General features: G+C 38.4%; 1 protein-coding gene and 2 non-coding genes across 11 annotated transcripts in view; all 3 read left to right on the forward strand.

The window, feature by feature from the left end:
* Positions 1–24892, forward strand: part of CNOT1 (CCR4-NOT transcription complex subunit 1) — a 98130-nt gene that overhangs the window by 58446 nt on the left and 14792 nt on the right. For 3 of the 9 annotated variants that reach the window (XM_043981414.1, XM_043981418.1, XM_043981422.1), the window contains 19 exons: positions 777–927; positions 2076–2277; positions 3643–3789; positions 5107–5231; positions 5526–5812; positions 6342–6420; positions 11363–11593; positions 11695–11835; positions 13241–13420; positions 15301–15417; positions 15985–16095; positions 16571–16648; positions 16908–17085; positions 17870–18000; positions 20608–20904; positions 21417–21557; positions 21660–21764; positions 22423–22542; positions 24131–24322. In XM_043981414.1, coding sequence (XP_043837349.1) covers positions 777–927; positions 2076–2277; positions 3643–3789; positions 5107–5231; positions 5526–5812; positions 6342–6420; positions 11363–11593; positions 11695–11835; positions 13241–13420; positions 15301–15417; positions 15985–16095; positions 16571–16648; positions 16908–17085; positions 17870–18000; positions 20608–20904; positions 21417–21557; positions 21660–21764; positions 22423–22542; positions 24131–24322 — 3013 coding nt within the window. The remainder of the gene's footprint in view (positions 1–776; positions 928–2075; positions 2278–3642; positions 3790–5106; positions 5232–5525; positions 5813–6341; positions 6421–11362; positions 11594–11694; positions 11836–13240; positions 13421–15300; positions 15418–15984; positions 16096–16570; positions 16649–16907; positions 17086–17869; positions 18001–20607; positions 20905–21416; positions 21558–21659; positions 21765–22422; positions 22543–24130; positions 24323–24892) is intronic. The other 6 variants (XM_043981416.1, XM_043981421.1, XM_043981415.1 and 3 more) reach the window with 3 other exon arrangements.
* On the forward strand, positions 1228–1363 carry LOC122745085. Its single transcript, XR_006355375.1, has one exon. It is a non-coding gene; the product is annotated as a small nucleolar RNA SNORA50 (small nucleolar RNA).
* Positions 14559–14699, forward strand: LOC122745082. Its single transcript, XR_006355372.1, has one exon. It is a non-coding gene; the product is annotated as a small nucleolar RNA SNORA46 (small nucleolar RNA).

The raw sequence follows: 24892 nt of genomic DNA on the forward strand, positions 1-24892 counted from the left end.
TTAAAACATGTCTTGGATTTTTAAACTGTCATTTCTGGTAGTGTTGTAAAGAGCAACCTTTCATAGACTCATTTGTCTTTGAAATTTAGAGCTAGACAAAGTTTAGAGGTTAAAAACATGTAAGTCAGTTTTATGATAACCTCTACCTTTAGATGATAGCAGTACCATTCTGAGACTTGGGGAAGGGGGGGCTAGGATAAAGTAAACAAGAGTTTCTGGTAAATGCTTAATGAACAAAGTGAGTGGAAAAGGGAAACAAACTTCTTTTAGAAGGTAGTGATGGCTTTTTCAGTTTGGGAGCACAGCTTTAAAGGTAGGTGGCTCTCATCTTTCTTCAACTGTTCTCCTGGTGGAGGGAGGTCTTCCTTAATAAAGCGCTGAGAGAACCATACATAGGATCTTGTATAAACTCATCAGTTAATATTTGGGTGGCATTTGCTGTGGTGTCATATATAGATGTAGAATGTGCTTGTGTATTGCTGCTAAGGTTATGCATTTTGACAAAGTGGTGGGTATGCTACCATCTCTGTAGAATTGCATTGGAATTTTTAGATCCTTTGTCTTTATACTTAATTTATAAAGGTTGGTAATTTATTGATAGCTATGACTTGTTTTAAATAAATGCCATTGTACTGTGTCACAAGCAAAAGATCCTTGTCCAAACCTTGTAACTTGATATACCTATTCTCAATGTTTCAGGGAACCAGAGTAGTACAGGACGTGTTAGGAATATTAGATGCTGCATTTGACTTTCTTTTCTTTTCTTTTTTTTCCAGGAGTGTTTCTCAAGAGTTATCAGAGACTATCCTGACCATGGTTGCCAATTGCAGTAATGTTATGAATAAGGCTCGACAGCCACCACCAGGAGTTATGCCAAAAGGACGTCCCCCTAGTGCAAGCAGCTTAGATGCCATTTCTCCTGTACAGGTAGATAAGTTTTGATAACATGCTACCATCAGTGAAGGTACTCTTTTCGCCATCCATATTGATTAAATAAAGTGGATTTTTAAAGCAACAAATAATAATCAGAGTGGGGGAAAATTGAATTATAGTAAACTTAATTTAATTTGCTTGTCAAATTTAAAAGTAGATTGGTATCAGGGCATAGTTAAGCATTGTTTTTAATCTTTATAATATGACTGTAAAACTTTGAGGTTATTTTTTAGACAAATGGATAAAGATTTTGTTTTTTTAAAAATAAGGGAATTGCTTAGACTCATGAGGAATAAGCACTGCCTTTGAACCTGATGTGTCTTGTTTGTAGCTTCTCAGGCCAAGCAACAGTGCTAGAGCATAAGGACTTGTTATAACTGGGGCTCTTCAGGTTTCAACTGAACTGCTCTTTTAAAAACAAGGTACATTTAAGTTATTTCCTGCCCCGATCACCCTTCTCCTCTGAGAGCAACATACTTCTCAGCTACATTGGGGAGACTGGGATTTAAAACATTTTTCTTCAATGAATGACTCATTAACTATCAAACTCGAAATTCAGAAAGAAGGTATAGAATCAAAAACCTCTCCGAGTTGGAAAATTTTCTTTTAGATATTCTAAAATACCTCTTAGAAAAGAATACACACTGGTACTATGTTAAAAGCTTCCAAATTTTTACGATATTTATTATTTTTTGGATAAGATTCTTGAATGATCTTTTTTTTTAATTAGGAAAGGTATCTATGACTCATTGACAATGCAAAATTTACCTTCTGGCTTGTGCTTTAAGGGACTAAATGAGGGCTCAAAGGTATTAGGTCGTTTAAAAAAAAATCCTTGGTGTTAAATATAACAGCATTTCACTATAGTAACAGGTGAAATAGCCTTGGTGTGGTCAGCTTGGTACTCTGTATGCTTTATTTTATGTTTCCGGAATTTTGGCAAATCTTTTCTAAAATAAATGCCTCAGTCTCTACTTTTGAATAGTTAGACTTTAATAGTCATAAAATGTGTGGCTGCTTATTGTATTTTTGGAATGTTTAAAAACAATTTTTTAGAAATTCTAAACAAGGTTGCTTTAATAATGTCAGTTTGTTAGCTCTCTTGACTGAAGCATCTGGTGATACTCTGTCATCTTTTTTAGATTGATCCCCTTGCTGGGATGGCATCTCTTAGTATAGGAGGTTCAGCTGCCCCCCACACCCAGAGTATGCAGGGTTTTCCTCCAAATTTGGGTTCTGCTTTCAGTACCCCTCAGTCACCAGCAAAAGCCTTTCCACCTCTTTCCACTCCAAATCAGACAACGGCTTTCAGTGGCATTGGAGGACTCTCTTCACAGCTTCCAGGTAAGGAAACATTTATAGAAGCCATGTATTTTTTATTGGTATATGATGAGGGTCCTGATCACCTATAGTTACTGTGGTGTGTAAACTAAGTAAACTTGATAGCTTGAGATTACAAGTAGTTCCTGAACTTGGTAAGATAAAGAGAAACTTTTGAAAGTAACCTAATTCATATTAGCCTGTCGGGAGTCTAGATGGCTATATTTTCATTGTGGAGTAATTGATTAGCGTAATTTTTTGTTTGTGAATGTCATTTGAGTAGTTGTTTTCCCCTCAACGTTAATTGAAACAAAAATCTCTTGTCAGCTCAAAAGGGTATATACTCAGTGCGGATGTCAATCTTTTTATTAATCCATCAGTAACAGTCCAATTATACGTATTAAGATTGTCAACTTCTCTGTAATTCTTTCTCTTCCCAATATGTGCCTTGTTGTTAAGTTTCTCGCACATGCGTGTGTGTGTCTGTGTCTGTGCACATTCACCTTCCTGCTTTTTGGATAAGCAAAAGGGGTAGATTCTCAAGGGAAATAATGCAAAAGGAATGAAGGGGAATGGCACTTCATTTGTCAGATTATCCTATAAAGTACTAATTGTCAGAACTGTTTGGTACTTCTTAAAAAATAATGGAACAGGGTGCAGCTAGGTGGCACAGTGGATAAAGCACCAGCCTTGGATTCAGGAGGACCTGAGTTTAAATCCAGCCTCAGATTGACACTAGCTGTGACACTTACTAGCTTCGTGACTCTGGACAAGTCACTTAATCCTCATTGCCCCGCCCCTTATCCCCCCCTCAAGTGGAATAGACTAGATGAGGAAGAATTTTTTTTAAAAAATCATTTCAAAAACATATTCTTCAATAAGTCTGAGAACATAAATTACTTGAGGAGGAACAACTTTTTGCCAAAAATTGCTTGGACAGCGGAAAGCTGTTTGGCAGAAATTGGGTTTACACCAGTATCTTACATTAGATACCACTTTGAACTCCAAACAGATACATAAACCCTTTAATAATAGACTTTACATTCCAAAACATTTTTTGGCGACTATCCTAGCCCTCCCCATTCTCCTTTGTCTTTTCCTTCTTCCCTCACTTCCCTGGGTGTTTGTGTGTACTTCTGTTATTTAAATAGTCTGGAAAGATAAAATGGTGAAAATTATTTATTCCTAAACCAAAATACAGTATATATTTTTGGTCATCCATATTATTCTAAGTAAAATAACAGATCTCTGAACTGCTTACACCTAAATTTACAAAGGAAAGGTCCAGGCACTTTAGTAAAAATGCAGTATAACTTTAAATTTGAGAAAGATGAATATAGTTAAAAACACACGCACAATTATTCTTCTGACCATTTGCCTTCTTTTTAGTAGGTGGTCTTGGCACAGGTAGCCTGAGTGGTATAGGAACTGCGGCTTTGGGACTCCCTGCAGTGAATAATGACCCATTTGTGCAGAGGAAGTTGGGCACCTCCGGATTGAACCAACCTACATTCCAGCAGAGTAAGATGAAACCTCGTAAGTGGTAGTGTTGTCTGTGGCTGTGAATGTGACTGGACCATAGTAAATTTGCACTTGGGAGGTTGGGTCAGTTTCATTGGGCCTAGATAATTGGTAACAAAATAGTTGTTAATTGACAGTGCTTCAGAGGGAGGACATTAGAGCTACTGAATTCAGTACGGGTATAAGTTGCTAAAAGTAAAAATTTGTAGGCTGAGGTTAGTGAGTTAGAGCACAACCACTCTAAAAGCAAATTTTAGGAATAGATGAGAAAAGACTAGGGTTTGGATTTTTGTTTTTTAAGTTTGAACTTGGACTGCTAGGTGATTTAGTGAGGAGCCAGGAGGACCTGCATTCAGATCTTGCCTCACATAAGGACTTACTAGCAGTGTGACCCTGGGCAAGTCTCAATCTTTCTCAGCCTCCATTTCTCCATCTGGAGAATGGGAATAATAGTGGCCACTATCTCCAAGGACTGACTGTGGTAAGGAGGGAAATGAGACAAGCCACATAAAGGACATTGCCAGTGTTAGCTCTTATATTGATTGACAAGTTTAGGTACAAAAAGGAGTTTTTAAGATTTTAACTAACAGGTCTGTTGCTTGGGAGTTGGATGTAGTTGTACCCAATTTTAATTGGGTTTGAGATGTACTGATATATTAACTAAGCAGAATGCATTTTTTTCACTTATCTCTGTGCTGCTTTCTAAAACTAAATATTCCTGAAGGTAGAAGAGTAATTCCTTGAAACTTAGTCCAAAATGAGCTGTGGAATGACTCCATTGCCTCTTTAGGCCTAACAATAGTAGTGATTTCTGTGAGAAGTGCTTTTCATCAGCTGGCCGCCCTGAAAGCTGGTGTGAGAGATGTCTGCATGTCCGTGTTGTGTGGCATGCCAGCTCATTATCCTGCTCTGTCTTGCCTAAAGCGTAGGCCATTTGGATAGACTCTGGTCCCTTCTTTAAGGCATCAGAAGAAAACCTTAACATAAATTTGTAGCTTTGGCTTAAGGGTAAGTATCTCATGAGAGTTACCTATTAAATGAGTACAGAATGTGCTCAGGAAAAAAGCTGACAGTGCTAGGAATAGGATTTGGAATAGGCTTTTTCAGGAAGAATTCTAGAATATCCTCTTGAACAACAAGGTTTTATATGGCTGTCATTGTGCTTACATTAACATAACCATGTAATCCTTTAGTTTAGTGACATTTTGGTCCATTCTTTTACCTAAGTTTTAAACCCTCTTTGGTGTTTGAGGGTTGAGGGTGAGGGCTTAAGGGGAGGAAAAAAAGTTAGGAGAATCACATGCCCAGGAGTTGCTTTTCATTTTTCAATAGCGGACGTGTCTCAGGTGTGGCCAGAGGCAAACCAGCACTTTAGTAAAGAGATTGATGATGAAGCCAACAGCTATTTTCAGCGCATCTATAACCATCCACCACATCCAACCATGTCCGTTGACGAGGTGAGTATGCCGGCAAGCCTGGGAGCACTTGCCTCACCATCACTAAAATGGACATTATTGAACTAGTACCAGCAGCCTCCCCTTGATCCTTTGGTTGTATGTCTTAGGCATTTTTGTTACTTTTTTTCACTTCTCATCTCAAATTGTGTTTAAAATTCTGAGGAATTTTTGTTACTGCAACACAGATTGTCACCACATACTGTTTCTGGGCCTCAGTAGTTAGTCCCTGTTGCAGAAAGCATTACTTCATTGAATAAAGCTCTAGGGGTAACCATTTGGCTTTCGTTTTTGCAGGTATTAGAAATGTTACAGAGGTTTAAGGACTCCAATATTAAAAGGGAACGAGAAGTGTTCAATTGTATGCTGAGGAACTTGTTTGAAGAATATCGGTTTTTCCCCCAGTACCCTGATAAAGAACTGCACATAACAGCCTGCCTGTTTGGTGGGATCATAGAAAAAGGACTGGTTACTTACATGGCACTTGGCCTGGCCCTGCGCTATGTTCTTGAAGCCTTACGCAAGCCTTATGAATCCAAAATGTATTTTTTTGGGATTGCTGCACTAGATAGATTTAAAAATAGGTGAGTATTCTTCTTTTGGAATGTTCTCCCTCCTCTGAAGGTTGTTGTAGAAAGTACATAGGCTTACCAGGAAGAAAATTGGTCGGGCAGACCTGGATTCAAGTCCTGCCTTAGACAAATTCTACTTTAAACTTGTGAACAAATCGTAGAATTTTCAGTGTCTCTTCACAGTAAGTTAGTTAGGGGTGTTTTCATACCAACATGAAAGCATAGGTCCTAGATTCTTCCTGCATGATGCCATCTGGAATCTTCATTTCAGTGCCTATTGCTGACCAAAATCAGTGTGATGTGAAGTTGATAAATAGTCTCTGACTGATTGAAGTTAAATGTTAAAATTCAATAACATTCTGGGAAGTTAGGTTCCTGTATTATTATGATTATGACAGTGTTATTGGTCAGAACAGTAGGTCTGGTGAGTTTGTTTCTTAGGGCAGGATTGGGGGCCGGGATTGGGGTCATTATATCAGCTGAAGACTTTTCTTTCTGGCTCCTCGTGTCTGTTAATGAGAGAACTCTTTTTCTTTGACAGATTGAAGGACTACCCCCAGTACTGTCAGCACTTGGCCTCTATTAGTCACTTTATGCGGTTTCCTCATCATCTGCAGGAGGTAAGTGTGCTTGATAGTCAGACACAGAGAAAGGTATTTTAAGGGATTTTAGTGATTCAGTTTTAAGAGTCTTTTATATTGGATCACAGCATAGACAGGTTTTAACCAGTGTTTTCCTCAGCATCTAAAATTCTGAAAGGTTGGGCCAATATTTCAGGTTGACATGATCTGTTGATCCCTTTGTATAGTGTTTATCTTTTATTTACTATATAATTTGTTTCTTTCCAGTCTTAATAACCTTTTTTTTTCAGGCTTATGATATTTAAATGTTTTTTAAAAAACAATGCAGTTTTATGGTGGGTCATTAGCCTTGCCAATTAAAGGCATAAACTAGTATATAATTTATTAGTGCATATAGAATTCCGTCATATGATCCAATTTGTAAATGGATTGTTTCATTTTACCATAATACTGGTGTGGAATAATAAAATGCCAGAAATCCTTAATAGATTTATGTCAAAGTTTCAGATCAGATAAAATTTACTGTCTCTTGTCACTCCTCTCCACTCTCACCCATGGTGATCTTACCTATTCCTACTACATTATCACCTCTCTGCACATGGATTTGTAAATGTATATCCTGAGCCTTAACCTCTCACAAGCATCGTATACACATTTCTAACTGCCTGCTTTCCATTTTGTTAACTTGTCTAGATGAGCTAGTTCTCTTGGACTACTCTCCTACCTACTTAGGGCAGTGCCAAACTTGCCCCTTCTGTTTTCCCTATTAGAATCATAAAATTTGATGCAAATTAAAGCAACTCTGAGGTACCACCTGACACCTATCAGATTGGCTAAGATGACAAAAAAGGAAAATAATAAATGTTGGAGAAGCTGTGGGAAAATTGGAACACTAATTCATTGTTGGTGGAGCTGTGAACTGATCCAACCATTCTGGAGAGCAATTTGGAATTATGCCCAAAGGGCGATAAAGCTGTGCACATCCTTTGACCCAGCAATACCACTTTTAGGTCTTTTTCCCAAAGAAATCATGGAAAGGGACCCACATGTACAAAAATATTTATAGCTGCTCTTTATGTGGTAGCAAGGAATTGGAAGTTGAGGGGGTGCCCATCAATTGGGGAATGGCTGGACAAGTTGTGGTATATGAATACAATGGAATACTATTGTGCTGTAAGAAACGATGAGCAGGAGGAGTTCAGAGAAACCTGGAGGGTCTTACGTGAGCTGATGATGAGTGAGATGAGCAGAACCAGAAGAACATTGTACACAGTATCATCAACATTGAGTGTTGTTGCCAATGCAATGGTACAGAAGAGTTCCAGGGAACTTGTGATGGAGGAGGATCTCCAAATCCAAGGGAAAAAAAAAAAGAACTGTGGAGTATGGATGCCGAGTGAGCCATACTGTTTCTTTTGTTTTGGGTGCTGTTTTTTTTTTTTCTATTTTGAGGTTTTTCATAATTGCTCTGATTTTTTTCTTATAGCAGGACTAATGCAGAAATAGGATTAATGTTATTATGTGTATATATATGTGTGTGTATAGATATGTAGATCTCTATATCTATATGTATATGTATATAGATAGATAGATATAACCTATATCAGATTGCCTGCTGTCTAGGGGAGGGGGGAGGGAGGGGAGGGAGGAAGAAAAATCTGAAATTGTAAAGCTTGTATAAACAGGGGTTGAAAACTATCTTTACATGTGATGGAAAAAATAAAAAATAAAATACCTTATATGTAAAAAAAAAAAAAAGAATCATAAAATTTGAGAGTAGAAAAAGGCCTCAGCACCATCCAGTCCAGTCGTCCAGTGAAAAGGCTCCAGCTTCTGCTTGAAGGTTTCCAGTGAATGGAGCCACACCAGCTCTTGAGGCAATCCACTCATTGTTCTCCTGGATGGCTTTCATGATCAGGTTTTTACTGACATACCTGACTGTGAGAATTGGAATGGCACCCCCTGCTGGAGAGATTGCAGGGAAGCTCTGCCATGAGGAAAAAGCATGTGAAAAGAAACCATGTGACATCTATAGAACCACCTGTTAGTTGTGTCAATCAGGGTTACCAGCCAATTAGCTTGGAGCTGTGTGTGTGGACGGCCCTGTTTCCTGTTTTGCAGGAGGCTTCTGGAAGAAGCCCCTGAGGAGAGGTCTCTTGGGGTTGGAGACTCCTGCTTGGGAGCAGGGGATGCAGATTAGGGAGAGAGCAGGCAGGTCTAATTTTTTTTATCCACATGTTTCTCTTTACTAACCCCTAATATATTTTAATAAATACTTAAAAATCTAAACTCTTGCTAAAGTTTCTAATTTGGGGAGACCACTCAGATTTTAGACATCATAGCTAGAATTTTAACCCCTTACATGAATTTGCTGCTTTACAACTTCTTTAGATTTTTTTCTGGTTGTGTCCTTTGGAAAGAGCCCTTGAATACTTGAAAATAGCCATTATATTGTATGTCCTGTGTCTCTGTCTCTCTGTCTCCCTGCCCCCCCACAATTAAAATTGTGTACAGCTATATCCAACAGGTACATTACCTATAGCATTCTCCTGTGTCAGAGAAGAAAACTAAGGAACTAAGGTTACTTTGTCCTTATTTACTCTCAAGAAACCAATGCTGTCTGTCTCTTTGTAATCCCTACTGACTTTTCCATATCTTCAATATGCATCTATTTAAATTATCTGTTATAGAATTCTCCAAGGACTTGAAGTCACTAGCAGACCCTGTCATCATCTGTATGTCTCATTCCCATCCCTACCCCCATCCCAGTATCATTGATTTAATAGTCACATCCAGATCTTTGATACTCAAGGATGTAGTTTATCCAGGTCAGCAGAGCCCTGGGCCTAGAGTCAGGAAGATCTGATTTCAAATATGACCCCAGATACTTATTTGCCATGTGAACCTGAGCAAATCAGGACCCTATTTGCCTTAGTTTCCTCATCTGTAAAACAAGCTGGAGAAGGATATGGCAAACTACTTCAGTATTTTTGCCAAGAAAATGTCATGGACAAATGGTTATGCTGGTGGGGCAAACTACTCTTGGTTGATTTGCATGTATCACAAGTACCCTTTTATGTGAAAATGGTGTGTTGAAGTAGGGTTAAAAATGTTACTGGTCACTTGGGTTTTTTATATCAGCCTTCCACCCTGACATTGACTTCTGCCTTGTAACAAAGAAATCAATGAAGTAAATCCTATGAACGAGAGGACTGACAATATAGGAAATACTCCGCACCTGTGATCATCCCCCCACTTCTGGGGCAGGGGGTATGGGGTGTGTTCATTTTTCATCATTTGTTCTCTAACATCAAGATTGCTTATTGTGATTAATTTCATTTTGGCTGGTCATTGGTGTGTGTGTGTGTGTGTGTGTTTACGGGGCAATGGGGGTTAAGTGACTTGGCCAGGGTCACACAGCTAGTAAGTGTCAAGTGTCTGAGGCTGGATTTGAACTCAGGTCCTCCTGAATTCAGGGCTGGTGCAGGGCTGCACCACCTAGCTGTCCCCCGTGGTCATTGGGTTTTTGAAAGAAATCTTAGAGATAAAAAGATCTTAATGACTAAATCTTTTGATTAGGTTTGCTAAACTTTGCTAAAAGTTTTAATGTATTCTGTTTCATAAGCAAAAAGGACAATCAAATTCAAATGTTATTCCATTATGTCAATACTATATTAATAACAGGGTTTTTAAATTAAATTTTTTAATTAAAATTTTTTTTCCAATTACATGTAAAGATATTTTTTTGAGTTGCAAGCCAGCAAGCAGTCTGATGTAGGTTGTACATTATAATCATGTTAAACATTTCCACATTAGTCATGCTCTAAGAGATGAATCAGAACAAAAAGGGAAAAAAAACCACAATTGCTGGGTCAAAGGGTATGAACATCTTTATAGTCCTTTGGGCATAGTTCCAAATTGTTCTCCAGGATGGTTGGATCAGTTCACAGCTCCACCAACAGTGCATTAGTGTTCCAGTTTTCCCACACCTTCTTCAACATTTATCATTCTCATTTTTTGTCATATTAGTCAATCGGATAGGCATGAGGTGGTACCTCAGAGTAGTTTTAATAACAAGATTTGAGAGAGTTTTTCATTCCTCTTTCCTAGCTGCATTACAGTTAACTTTAATAGAGGGAAGGAAATTATGATGTGAAGGTAGCCTTATGTTCTGAATGGATTCAAATGGCTCAAGAAGTGAAGGGAGTTGAATTAAAAAACCCTAAAGTAAGGTCAATTCAAAAGATATTTATTTAGTGCTGACTATGCCTGGTTACTAAGTGTTGGGGATTCAGAGAAAGAAATAGACAGCATCTGCCTTTGAGGAGCTCATGCTCTAATTGGGGACACAACAGGCAAACAACTTTGTGCAGAAAGATACATACGGGGTAAGTTGGAGGTCGTCTCAGAGGAAAGGAATTAGGCATTCAGGAGGACTGGCAGAAGCAGGAAACGGTAGGGTGTTAGCCGAGGCGGGAGGGAAACCAGGGAAACCGGCAGGCAGAGACAAGAAGAGGATTCTCAGAATGGGCATAGCTGTTGAATGAGAAGGTGGACTGACTTGTGGAAGTAACAGCCAGGGAGACCAGTATCACTGCATAACTACATAGATGGAAGAGCATGTATCGAAAGCCTGGAAAGGGAGGAAGGAGGCAAGTTATCAAGGGTTTCAAACTGTGGAATATCTTGTATTTGATCCTGCTGGTGATATGGAGTCACTGGAATATTGATTGTGGTGGGGAAGGGAACAGCACTCAGGGGCCTGAGTAGGACACATTGGAGTGGGAGATAGACTTGCCGTTCCCAGGAGCAGGGGAGGAGAGGCTTCACCTGTGTGTGGTGGCAGTGCCAGAGGACAGAAAGGGGCTAATTGGAGAGATGTTGGAAAATGTTAAAATGAACAGATCTTCCTCTTTTCCCTTTCCCTCTCATATTGCCCAGCCTAACAAAGTCTTATTTCATTTTTTTCTCTTTTTTAAAGTACATTGAATATGGACAGCAATCTAGAGACCCTCCTGTGAAAATGCAGGGTTCAATTACCACCCCTGGAAGTATTGCACTTGCCCAGGCCCAGGCCCAGGCCCAAGTTCCAGCAAAAGCTCCTCTTGCTGGTCAAGTCAGCACTATTGTAACCACCTCAACAACGACGACTGTGGCTAAAACCATCACAATCACTAGGCCCACAGGAGTCAGCTTCAAAAAGGATGTGCCAGTAAGTGAAATTCTTTGTTGAGGTGTGACATGGTTACTTAGAGAAATTGTGATATGAATTTCCATGGAACCATTGTGTACTTTGCTTACTTTGCCTTCTAGCCGTCTATTAATACTACAAATATTGATACCCTGCTGGTGGCTACGGACCAAACTGAGAGAATTGTGGAGCCTCCAGAAAACGTCCAGGAAAAAATTGCTTTTATTTTCAACAACCTTTCTCAGTCAAACATGACACAAAAGGTGAGTGTGGTCTGGTTCTTTGTCCATAGTAAACATGAATTTTCCATTAATTAGGCCCTATAGTTTTAATTTGTACAGGATAAGACTCAGGCTCAGGGGGGATAGATGTGAGATCACACAAATAAGAAGTAGGAGAACCAGGATTTTAATTGCACCCCAATTCCTTTTTTTCCTTCAGTGTCATTTTAAGTCTGCCAATTTGACATAGGTTTGAAACTTATTACACAGTCTTTCAAAGGTCTGTTGAAATCTGATTTGCTATTTAGAAAATCCAGCTTTTCATCTACAGATGTCATCAACTTCTACTTTATTCTCATTAATATATTTATTAAATGCTTTATCACACATCATTCTCATTTTTAAGTAAAATACATGTAGAATATTTTCCTCTCTGAGTTTATACTCTGAGGCTGACATCACTGATAAGTACTTTACCTATAAGCAGGGAGACCTGACTAAATTGTTTTGTGTTTAGAATATAATGTCACAGGGGGCAGTTAGATGGTGCAGTGGATAGAGTACCGGCCTTGGATTCAGGAGGACCTGAGTTCAAATCCGGCTTCAGACATTTGACACTAGCTGTGTGGCCCTGGGCAAGTCACTTAACCCTCATTGCCCTGCCAAAGGAAAAAAAAAAGAAAAAGAAAGATAATATAATGCCACTAATATGTCAAAGTATAAACAAGTAGATTTTAATTAAACAAAAACAAGATTTCTAGAACTTGGAATCTCAAGCTTTGTATTTCAGGTACATCACCTCATTCTCTGAGATTACTTTCCATCCACTATTTACATTCAGGGGTCTCAAAAATCTTAGTGTAGTGTCAAGCTACCAAAGATTGTGTTTTTAAAACATACTTAATTATTTGTCTCTCCCAATCGAGTGTGAGTTTCTTTGGTCAATCATCATTAAACACTTAGTGCCTGCTATGATCCAGGCACTGTGCTAAGTGATAATTGCTGGAGGTGGAAATACAGATAAAAGTGGACAGTCTCTGCCCTCAAAGAGCTTACAGTCTAATGGGGAAAGATAGCACAGAAAAGTTGAAAAGGGGGTGGGGAGTTGGGTCAGAGGTGCAACTCAGTGGGAAAAGGACTGGAATGGTTTTAGATTTTACTTCTATTTCCTGCATGTAGAGCTGTGCCAGGCACTCAGATAGTAGGCTCTTCTTTGAGGTCTTGGTGACTCATCACCCCCAGCTTCTATTCAGGTAGTATTACAGGTGACATTTTTTTGTAAAACACAGTGATAGTAGCATTTAACATGTGGTGCCATTTTCCTGTCAGAAAATGGCTTCATAGTTATTTAAAGGTGACAATTGAATTTTTGTTCATTTGGGTCACTTAATTCCATGTTACTCCATTATACTTCAAACATTTTTTTGTGTCCATGCTTTCTGCCCAGGTTGAAGAACTGAAGGAAACAGTGAAAGAGGAGTTTATGCCTTGGGTTTCACAATATCTTGTCATGAAGAGAGTCAGTATTGAGCCAAACTTTCACAGCCTTTATTCAAATTTTCTTGATACTCTTAAGAATCCTGAATTTAATAAGATGGTTCTGAATGAGACTTACAGAAATATCAAAGTGAGTAGTAGATCTTTTATAATTTCTTTTATTTATTAATAAATGTCTGTTCTTGTAACATTTTTAAATCAGAAAATGTACTTTTTAATAGTTTGTGCTTTAAGTAGATAAATTGTTCCTTGTTTCTAGCTAAAATAGGTTAAAATTAATAATTATTCCTTTTCTTAGAAGCCTTCTTTTTTTGCATATTACCTCTCATGGCTAAATACCAGGATGATGAGAAATGCTTTTTAAATGTAAATGGGTCTCCAGAGGTCTTGCAGGACATCGCAATTATCATAACTTCCCATGTATATTTCTTTAGTATAATGAGAATATTCAGGGGCACCTCATAATTTTCCTAGGTACTTCTTACATCACCAAATTTATCTTTTTTTGTTTGTTAGGCATGTATTTTTAAAATTGGTCTTCTTGATTAAATTCTTCTTGCTAATAACTTTAGTTTTCTTCTTGTGCTTTTAGTAATTGATTTAGAAAATAGATCCATGATAGTTCTATAGTCTAAATATCTGGTATAAGGTCATAGTCCTTTTAGTTAAAGTTCGATAAGTGTTCATGTAGGAGCAGTGCAGATACCTATCTTATAAATACATTAAATTTTTTTTCATTTGGGTTTTATTAAAGGATAACTAGCAGGGTACTTTAATATATCTTGTATCTGAATCTGGGGGAAATGATTATAAATTTTCTAGATTCAGTGAGTCTGATACTTTTAAACCTATTTTAATGTAGTACTTGACTGACTTTATCATGGTTTTCAATCCAGGGTCGGAGTCAGAAACTGAGTAGCCTCTTCCTAATCTTAACGTGTCCTGCTGCTCTCTGAGCTTTATCAAGTCTTTCTCATTTTAGATGATGTCACAGATGCTAAGTCTCTAGTCCCTCCTCCCCATCCATACACCCCACAACCCCCACGTGTCAGTGTCACAGATCTGCGTCCACCCAAGAGACCCTAAGCTCTTCACCTTGCGTGACATTGGTCATTTGTGATATTATTGTTAGAAAACAGCATGGGAGTCTGAGGAGGGTGTCAGCTTAATCAGCATTACCCACTAAAAACAAGTCTGTTTACTTCATTTCCTCTTTGAGGTATTAGAGAACACTTTTCAGAAAGCACCAAATAAACTGTCAGTCTCAAAGCACTATTTTTTAAACCTATTGATGGACATTTTTACCACCTTAGGTTACGCTGTAGTGCTAAAGAATCCCTTAGCGCCTGTCCTAGCACAGCCGATTGCCCATTCAGCTCATGCTGTGATGGTGGTGTTAAGGAACATGACTGCTGAGTGCAGCTCTTAGAGTGCCTGTGATTTGGTTCAGTTAGTGAAGTCTGAAGCCATGAGGAGCTTTGACAGTGGCGCAAAGGTCACAAACTGCAAGGGTTGGGAAAGGATAGGCCCAGGGTAAGCAGCTATACACTTCGTTGTATAAAATTCTCACTATTTAGGGAGATAGTTAAACCTCTGGAGAATAGTAGAATGTCCTGGATAACTTGAAATGGCATTGTTCTAGTAACATATTTCTGTATTCATTCTCCCCTCCCCCTCTCCCCCTGCTACTCAGGTTTTTTTGGCACCTCTCTGTTCAGTGGAGTTGACTTTGGTTCTTCAAAACAGATTTTAAGTCAGATCACTGTAACAACTCTGTAATGTTTTCAGAGCACAAGATTTTTCTATTGGAAGAAGGGAATGTTTCCTTGATGCTATGTAAAAATATTAGGTGGTAGAGAACTTGACTTGGGGGTGGGGTTGTCTGAAAATGTAGCTCTTTCACTTGGAGCCTAAAAGGCTAAGTTCTGAATCCTTAATCTTTTAGGGTAGAGAAATGGTTGTTTGCATTACTTCAAGTGGATCTCATTTCTTTTTAAAAAAATGTTTTAGGTGCTTCTGACATCAGATAAAGCAGCCGCCAACTTCTCAGACCGCTCCTTGCTGAAGAACCTGGGCCACTGGCTGGGGATGATCACACTAGCCAAAAACAAACCCATCTTACACACAGTGAGTCTACTTGAAAAACTGTATAGCACAGACTCTCTAGCTTGGGCATGAGGCATTATGCTGGCAATCTAACCCTGTCTCTGCTACCCACTGAGGGTAGGACTCCAGGAGAGATAATTTGCCTTTCTGACCTCGTGAAAAGGGGAATTTGACCTAAATGAGCTCCAAATATCCTTAAATGTTATATCACGTGAATCTACGGGCTTGGCTGTAGCCAATCACCTTTTAATCTAAATTATGATTTATTTTGGTGGGTTTCTGGGCCATGTAGACACCTAGAATTTCAAGATCTGGACATGTGCTATAACAGTGCTCCATACTACTTAGTAATCTGTATTATTGTAGGTAAGACTACAATGCAGTTTTTTATCCCATGGTTATGTTCTCTTCTGGAAAGAAGACCAGCAGGATATAATAGATGTGTGTAAAAAAAGTTCACCCCATCTTTTCTCCTGTAGTTAGCTATTAATGTCTTTGGGCTATATGTGTGTTGGATGTATACTGAGATGGCTTAAATGTGAAGTGGTGGGTTTTTTTAACTTTTAAATATTTTCTTGTTTGTTCCAGGACTTAGACGTAAAATCTTTGCTGTTGGAAGCTTATGTTAAAGGACAGCAGGAATTGCTGTATGTGGTGCCCTTTGTTGCCAAAGTCTTAGAATCCAGTGTTAGGAGCGTGGTAAGAAAAATTGCCTATTTTTTAATGGGACATAGCTCTGATCACAATCATTACCACTTTGTGACTTCAGGCGCTTCTGACATCAGTGATTCTTTTACTGTACAAAGGGATGAAAAGACTGTTTAAGGCTTATCTTTTTAGTATCTCAGTATGCTAGTAAGAACATTAGACCTTATAGTCAGGGTGTCTGGGTATATGTCCTACATCTGGCATAAGGGCTATGACTTTAGGCAAACAACTTCTCTTCCAGTCCTCAGGTCTTTCTTCTGTCACATAATTGAGAGCTCAGACCTAGGCAAGGATAGAGTTTCTCTCTTTTTTCATATTCTGTTCTTTTTATGATATGAAGACGACTTGGAAACTTGGCATAGAATTATGACTTTTAGATGTACATGTATGATGGGTAGATATTTTTTTAAAAGGTTTCGTTCGGGGTTTTTTTTGTGTGTGTGTCAACTTAATGCTTTTTCTTTAGGTTTTCAGACCACCAAATCCTTGGACAATGGCAATTATGAATGTACTAGCTGAGCTTCACCAAGAACATGACTTAAAGGTAAAGGTATTTATTATTATCATTATATTGTAAATTATTATTCTCGTAGGACATAATGCAAGAAAATGATGCCTTTGTGTATTGTATACATAAAGAGCAGTAAAACCCAGTGTTTTGTGGTATAGTAGCCCTTGTATTTTGGTCACAGCCCTGCCCCTTGATGGCAGTCTGCAAGCTCTGTGGGGAGGAGAGATAAATTAGTGGGTAATGAGTGAAGCTGGAATTTAGATGTTTGAAATTTAATTCAACTGTGATGCAGCTAAACTTGAAGTTTGAGATTGAGGTTCTCTGCAAGAATCTTGCCCTGGACATCAATGAGCTAAAACCTGGGAGCCTCCTAAAAGACAAGGACAGACTGAAAAACTTAGAAGAGCAGCTCTCTGCCCCCAAAAAGGATGTCAAGCAGCCAGAGGCGCTTCCTCCCATCACAACCACCAGTGAGTACAGTTAGTAAAAGTACGTTTTCCCTGCTTTTTACATCAGTTAGATTATTCTTCATATCTGAAGCACAGTGAGTGATCCATGGTATTGATAGTGATATTCAGCGTATCCTGATGGGCTTTCTGAATATTCATGGAAAGCTTCAGGTGTAGTGATTCTATAGATTTCATTTGTTTTTTGTTTTTTACAAAAAGTTGAAAACACATGTGTACAAGTACATGTGTATGTATACAGCAACCACCTAAAATATTTGGCTAACTAAAAAGCTAATACTACTACTATGTTGAATAGGAGGTTACTGTCTGTAAGAATTTAGAAGTCACAAGTGGATCTGTAGTATATTCCTCAGACTCTTTGGGACCCTTTCTCCATCCTATAGTGAACAAAAGTGGTTTATTTCTGGATTGGGATGGTTCTAGCAGCCAAGGTGGCTTTGCTCTCTGTCCCCTGGGGGCCTGGGGACTGTTTGGAGAAAATAGCATTACTCCCTGTGCAGCCCAAAGCCCTTCAGCCTCTCACCCTGAGGCTTGACCGTGTGTCACCACATAATATGGGCCGGGGGCCTTGAACTTTTCTGGGAAAGAGTTAGTTGTATTTTCCCTGAGAATGGGCCACTGCTCTAGAAGGGACCACAATTTATGGCTTTTTTCCAGATTAGCAATCCCCCTAATTAATTTACTTTGAGTGGCGAAATGCAGAGCTACCCAACCTCTTCTGGGAAATGCGTGGTCTGTTTTCTGAGCAGCTCTAATCTTAAATTTTATCCCTTTCTGTGTTAAGCTACTTCTACCACACCAGCCACCAGTACCACCTGTACAGCTAGTGCTCCTCCACAGCCTCAGTACAGCTACCATGACATCAACGTCTATTCCCTGGGAGGTCTGGCGCCACACATTACTCTCAATCCTACCGTAAGTCACCAGCATTTTTAAAGGTCGTCTTCCCTCCCTGTTCAGTTTTTTTCACCCCTACCCTCCCCCCCAAAACAAAACAAAAAAGGTCTTTGGAGGCATACGGTGTTGCTCAGTATTCTCCTTTATATAGTTTTGTCTTTACCCTTTCTTCCCTGAATTGCTTTATTAATGTTGTCTGCTAATAGGGCTCAAGAACCATAGTGTGTGGAGGGATGCTCTAGGTTTTGATAATGTTATAGTAGGAGGCTAGGGATTAATTTATTATGGGGGGGGGCATACCCAGGCCATTTTGTTTCCCTTGTATACTGCCTCCTTTCCTTGTCAGAGCAACAGGTACTTAGGCCAGCCTAATTTATCTGATCTGTTTTTTCCTTTCCAACCCTAATGTGGTCCAAGATATTTTGGGGGAATGAGGGAAAAAGATGTAGAACTTAGAATGGGAAAGGGAGATGAGAAAATAAAGGAAATGGAAGGTAGGGAGAGACCAGTTTGCTTAATAGTCACTAAAGTATGTACGTTCTCATCATTTTTCTTGTTACCTTGGTGAGTGCCCCCAAAGGGTCAGAATGCTAGGTCATTCACCTCTGATTCAGGAAAAGTTCAGATCCATTAAAGAGGAATCCAAGGAGCAAGACTGAAGTAGGAGGCTGGTTTGGGCAGAAAATTGGTGGGTAAGGTAGGCCATGTTCTCTATGACTCACCAGTGTGAATCATTGGATATTATCTGCCTCTACACCTAACGAAGTGCTGAGAAACACCAGCAGTTGTGTGACCTCCGGTGACCCTGTCAACTCATCCCTTAAGGGAATTAAATTGAGAACCATGAGAATTTCTTTTTTTTCCAAGTCATCTTATAAACTTAGTAGCATTATTAGTTTAAATGCAATTTTCATTTCTTTTCCTACCGTAATTCATAATTTGCTGTAATACAAAATAAGCAGAACAGTTTATTATAAAAGCCATTATGAATTTAGGATACTAAACTAAATCTGTCCTTTTGTATGTTTGGCTAACTAGCTTTTCAGTAAATCTGGTTTCTATCTACTTTCCATTTCCTTTGCTCTATTCTACCAGAAGTGTTTGAACTCTTGGCATAGCCGTGAGTGTTCAGTCAGCTTACTTCAGTCTCATCGACTAAAACTCAAAGTTGGAAATCATTGTGTCCTTGTGCTGCTTTTGAGCACAACTTCTTTTACATTTCTGTACTTTAACATTTAACAAGTAGTTAATGTGGATTGTGGCATTTTAAATGGCTTTTGGCAAAGGTGAGCCCCAGGGTGAATTAAATTATTACTTAATGTTGGTTCTCAGGTTCTCCTCTCCCACTTGGCTCTTCTTGGCAAGCCAAATCAGAAGGTCTTCTGAGCCTGGTCTTAAGTCTCTACCTCTTCTGGCAGATACCTGGAACTGAGCTTATCTTTGTATATATTCACCTTAAAATTTTCATCCTCATTTTGAGGTAGGGGTTAGTGATTTCAGCTTCTAGCTGGAATCGTAAATGTAAAGTTTGTTTGGTAGGCAATCTGTAGACTAGGACAGTCACAGAAGTTTCATGTCATGTTCTATTCACCCCTCTCTTCATGCGCTTGCAAAGGCGCTCACATACACACACAACTGCTTCATAGATATTGCCCTATTATGGCAAGAAGTGCTTATCTTTCTGATTATACTGTATGGAGTTGTTCTAATCATCGTGGGGAAATAAAAATGTTCCCGGTGAAAGAAGCAGTTTTGAATAAGTTAGACTTTAAAATATATCATTTCCCTTTCCCCCAGGGGCCATCCTTATATAAACCCTTCAAGATGATCTAATGTAATCTCAGCCCCAGAAAGGTTATGGGGCTTCTCTGACATCACACAGTGAGTGAATAGAGCCGCACAAGATAGAGCTCAGGCACCTCACTTAGAATTCAGTGCTCTTGACTGTCTCATAGGTTGAATTCTTTTACATCATTTCCAGAAGTGTGGGTATTTATGTTTGTTGCGAATGGCTTTCATTAGCAAGCAAACAGTTTTTAAAAGGGGCCAAATTTGCATGATTATGGTATGAGACCAATCTTTCAGGTGATGATGCTAAAAGCTTGAAATTGAAACTTTGGTACCTGGTACATTTGTTCTCTTAGAAGGTTGGTCTGTCTGTTGTAAGGCTAAGAAAGTATGAAGGTCCCCAAAGAAGAGACAACTGTTTTCTGCTTTGCCTTTTGTTTAAAAAAAGAAAGAAAGAAAGAAAGAAATGCATCCTAGTCACAAATTTCAGTCGGGGAGAAAACTTTGCTTTATGTGAATTGAAATTTGTCTCATTAAAATTGGAATTTGGTTTAAGTGAAGACTTTTAACTGGCACACCAAGGGAGAATTGGTTTTTTAGTTTGAGGTTTTTTGGTTACTGACTTCTCAAGTATTTTCAGATGTTTTCTAATGTATAATTTCATGTAGAAATACACGAGTCATTTTAGTTATAAGTGTTTTCATTCGCTGTTTGGCATTTGTTAGTTTGATAAATTTAACTTTGAAAATAATTCAAAAAATGAGTCACAGTTATTTGTAAATAGGGTTTGGTTTTAGTTACTTCACTAGGAGTTGATTTAATGTTTCTTCGTTCCAGATTCCATTGTTTCAGGCCCATCCACAGTTGAAGCAGTGTGTACGTCAAGCTATTGAACGTGCTGTCCAAGAGCTTGTCCATCCAGTAGTGGATCGGTCAATTAAGATCGCCATGACTACTTGTGAACAGATTGTCAGGAAAGACTTTGCACTGGATTCTGAGGAGTCACGCATGCGAATAGCAGCTCATCACATGATGAGGAACTTGACGGCTGGCATGGCTATGATAACTTGCAGGGAACCTTTACTCATGAGCATAGCTACCAACTTGAAAAACAGCTTTGCCACAGCACTACGAGTAAGTGTAAAAATAAGATTATAACAGCTAATGATGTAGTAACCTTGATGTTGGAGAAGTAGGACTTCTCTCTAAATCTAAATTGAGATTCCCTTTCTTCTAAAAAGTTCTATTTTGTGTGTTTCACATTTGATTTTGTACAGCAATAGTAATGAGAATTGATTCTTTTCTTTATTACATTTAGAAGGCTAGTTTTGGGGCTACAAGGAGTTGGGGTCATGGCTGTGTCAATTCATTTAGCAGTTAACTTTCTTCAAATAACGATTTTATAATTTACTATTGACAGTTTTGACAGATGCTAGATTATTCATGGAAGTTTCTTTTTACTGTTTAAAGGACTGCTTAATTAACAGCTAATGATTTTTGAGTTTTAAACTATTTTCTTAGTATAAAATAACTTTTACAAAATAAATAACAAATGCTTTGGTTCAGAATAGTTACTCAAAACAATTTCTACATTAAGTGGCCAAGAAAATGCCACAAAAGCTATAATGTTTTATCTTTTGTTGTAGGCTGCATCTCCCCAGCAGAGGGAAATGATGGAGCAGGCAGCAGCACAGCTAGCTCAGGACAATTGTGAATTGGCATGCTGCTTTATTCAGAAGACTGCAGTAGAAAAAGCAGGTCCAGAAATGGACAAGAGGCTAGCAACTGTAAGTGTTTGGGCATCTGCCTTTTTAAGAACTTTCTGTGAAGTAATACTTTCTAAAAAGAACCTTCTAACAAAACTAACCTAGTAAGACTTTTGTTTTTAGGAATTTGAGCTTCGAAAACATGCAAGGCAAGAGGGGCGCAGATACTGTGATCCTGTTGTTTTGACGTACCAGGCTGAGCGAATGCCAGAGCAGATCAGACTGAAGGTCAGAATTTATAGCTATGTCTCTTTACCCTCACATGCTTTTCATGTAGAAATAGAGTGGTAATTTGGAATGGGAGAGGGGAGTTAAACTGTTTCCTTTTCATTTGAACCACCTGCTGCTCCCAAGTTATGTGTATAGGACTTAATTGTAGGCCTCTTTTGATGGAATTGACCTACGTCCTCTCATGATTGGAAAAGTGTTGAAATATTTAAATTGCCCACCTTTTGGCATTTATCTTCTGTTTTATTCCTACTTTTGTCTCCCTCGTAATCATGGTCTTGTGGTGTTTATATGTTATTAGTGCTAGTTCCCTGTTAGTTTTTTTTGTTGTTGTTTTGGGTTTTTTTTTTTAGGGGCAATGAGGGTTAAGTGACTTGCCCAGGGTCACATAGCTAGTAAGTGTCAAGTGTCTGAGATTGGATTTGAACTCAGGTCCTCCTGAATCCAAGGCCAGTCCTTTATCCACTGCACTACCTAGCTGCCCCCCTCCCTGTTAGTCTTGACAGGAAGGTGAGAATCTGCTGACTTTAAAAAAAAAAACCTTTTTCAAATGGTAACTTTTTAATATGTTACTTTTGTAATTTTCCTGGCTGAGAATACTTTCCATCCTATGAAGATGTGATTGTCATTATTTTCATTATTATTTTTTTTCAAAAAGGTTGGTGGTGTAGACCCAAAACAGCTGGCTGTTTATGAAGAGTTTGCACGCAATGTTCCTGGCTTCTTGCCTACCAATGACTTAACTCAGCCTACTGGATTTTTAGCTCAGCCTATGAAGGTAAGTTGTTGACTTTACTTGAATTGAAACTTTAATCATTATGAATATATGAATATACTCCATTAGCTAGTTCTTGGATTACTCAATTCTGGAGCCTTAATTTTGATGATTTTTTTTAAAAAAAATTGTTTTCTACCACTTGTTGTTCAGTTATTTCACTAGTGTATGACTGAGTCAAACAGGGTGAAGTGACTTATCCAGGGGCACATAGCTGGCAAGTGCCTGAGGCCAGATTTGAATTCACAGAGATGAGTTCAGGCCCCGTACTATCCACTGTACCTGGCTTTAGATTTAGATAAAGAAGTTAATGTTTCTAATTTGAAAGTAATGGATTCATCACAGGACTTGGTCATAATTCATACTACAATTTTGAGTTTCAAATTCTTTTTCTTTCCTTTTCCCCAAGATGGCAAGCAATTTGATATGTTATATATGTATAATCATATATAACATTTCCTTATTAGTCACATTGTGAAAGAAAACACAGAACACCTCTTCTCTCTCTCTCCCCCCCCCCCCCCCCAATAGATAGATGGATAGATAGAAAGAAAGAACGTTTCAGTCTGCGTACAGATGCCATCAGTTCTTTGGACATGGATAGCATTTTTCTTAATAAATCTTTCATGATTGTTAGATCATTGTATTGCTGAGAATAGCTTAGTCATTCACAGTTGATTGTTGTACAGTGTTTCCCTGCTTCTGTTCATTTCGCTTTACATCAGTTCATGTAAGTTATCCCAGCTTTTTCTGAACCATCCTGCTTGTTTTTTATAGCACAATAAATACTATCACAATCATATCACCTCGGTTTCCAATTCTTTGACATCACAAAAAGAGCTGCTATAAATATTATTGTACAAATAGGTTCTTTTCCCTTTTTAAAATTTTAAATCTCTTTGGGATACAGACCTAGTAGTGGTATTACTGGGACAAACGGTATGGATAGTTTTATAACCTTTTGGATATAGCTCCAAATTGCTCTATAGAATGGTTGAAGCAGTTCACAACTCCAACAGTACATTAGTGTCCCAGTTTTCTGATAGCTCCTTCAACAATCATTTTCCTTTCCTGTCTTATTAGCTAATCTGATAGGTTTGGATTGATACCTCAGAGTTGTTTTAGTTGGCATTTTTCTAATCAGTAGTGATTGAGAGTATTTTTTTATATGATAAATATGATAGCTTTGATTCCTTTGACCAATTTATTAATTGGGGAATGACTTGTATTCTTACACATTTGACCAAGTTCTGTATATATTTGTGAAGTGAGTCTAGCCTCCCAACTCTTGATCAGCTCTCTGACTTTGCTCTAATAACTGATTTCTGTGTGCCCTGGATTTTTTTATCTGTAGAATGGAAACAGTAAGTGGTACTACAAATTTACTCTCAGCGTTTTCTGAGGAAAGTGCCTCATAAAATGTAAACTGCTTTTACTTCTGGTCATAAAACAGCATTTTAATTTCTAATTAGACACTAGTATGATAAACCACCTTTAAATATGTAAGGTAAGGCAACAGACGTGTGCTGTGACAGTACGGTACAGTTGGGACACTGTCTTTCATGAACTTTTCCTGCTTCTCTTATAACAGCAAGCTTGGGCTACAGACGATGTAGCACAGATCTATGAAAAGTGCATCACGGAACTGGAGCAGCACCTGCATGCCATCCCTCCAGCCTTAGGCATGAACCCCCAGTCTCAGACTCTCCGGAGCCTTCTGGATGCTGTCGTAATGTCACGCAACTCTCGGGATGCCATTGCTGCCCTGGGCTTGCTACAGAAGGTCAGCTACTTGGTGAATTCAGATAGGTTTTGTCCCAGTGAAAACCTTTTCTGGTTATTGGCTTAATGGTGATAACACATCTATAGAAAGTTTTTCCCCCCCTATATAAAGTCAAATATTAAATACTCAACATAGATTTTTTTAAAAAATTCAATACAAATAGAATCTATTTTTTTATTTTTTTTCCCGTTACATGTAAAGATAGTTCTCAACTTTTGTTTATACAAGCTTTCCAATTTCAGATTTTTCTCAGTCCCCCCCCTCCCCTAAACAGCAGGTAATCTAACATAGGTTACATATATATATATATATATACTCACATATAATAATATTAAACATATTTCTGCATTAGTCATGTTATAAGAGAAAAATCAGAGCAATGATGAAAAACCTCAAAATAGAAAAAACAACAGCACCAAAAACAAAAGAAATAGTATGGTTCATTCAGCATCTATACTCCACAGTTCTTTTTTTTTTTTCCCCCTTGGATTTGGAGATCCTCTTCTATCATGAGTTCCCTGGAACCCTTCTGTACCGTTGCATTGGTGAGAAGAATATAGTCCATCACAG

Source organism: Dromiciops gliroides, chromosome 2 (assembly GCF_019393635.1).
Source record: "Dromiciops gliroides isolate mDroGli1 chromosome 2, mDroGli1.pri, whole genome shotgun sequence".
Lineage (NCBI taxonomy): Eukaryota > Metazoa > Chordata > Mammalia > Microbiotheria > Microbiotheriidae > Dromiciops > Dromiciops gliroides.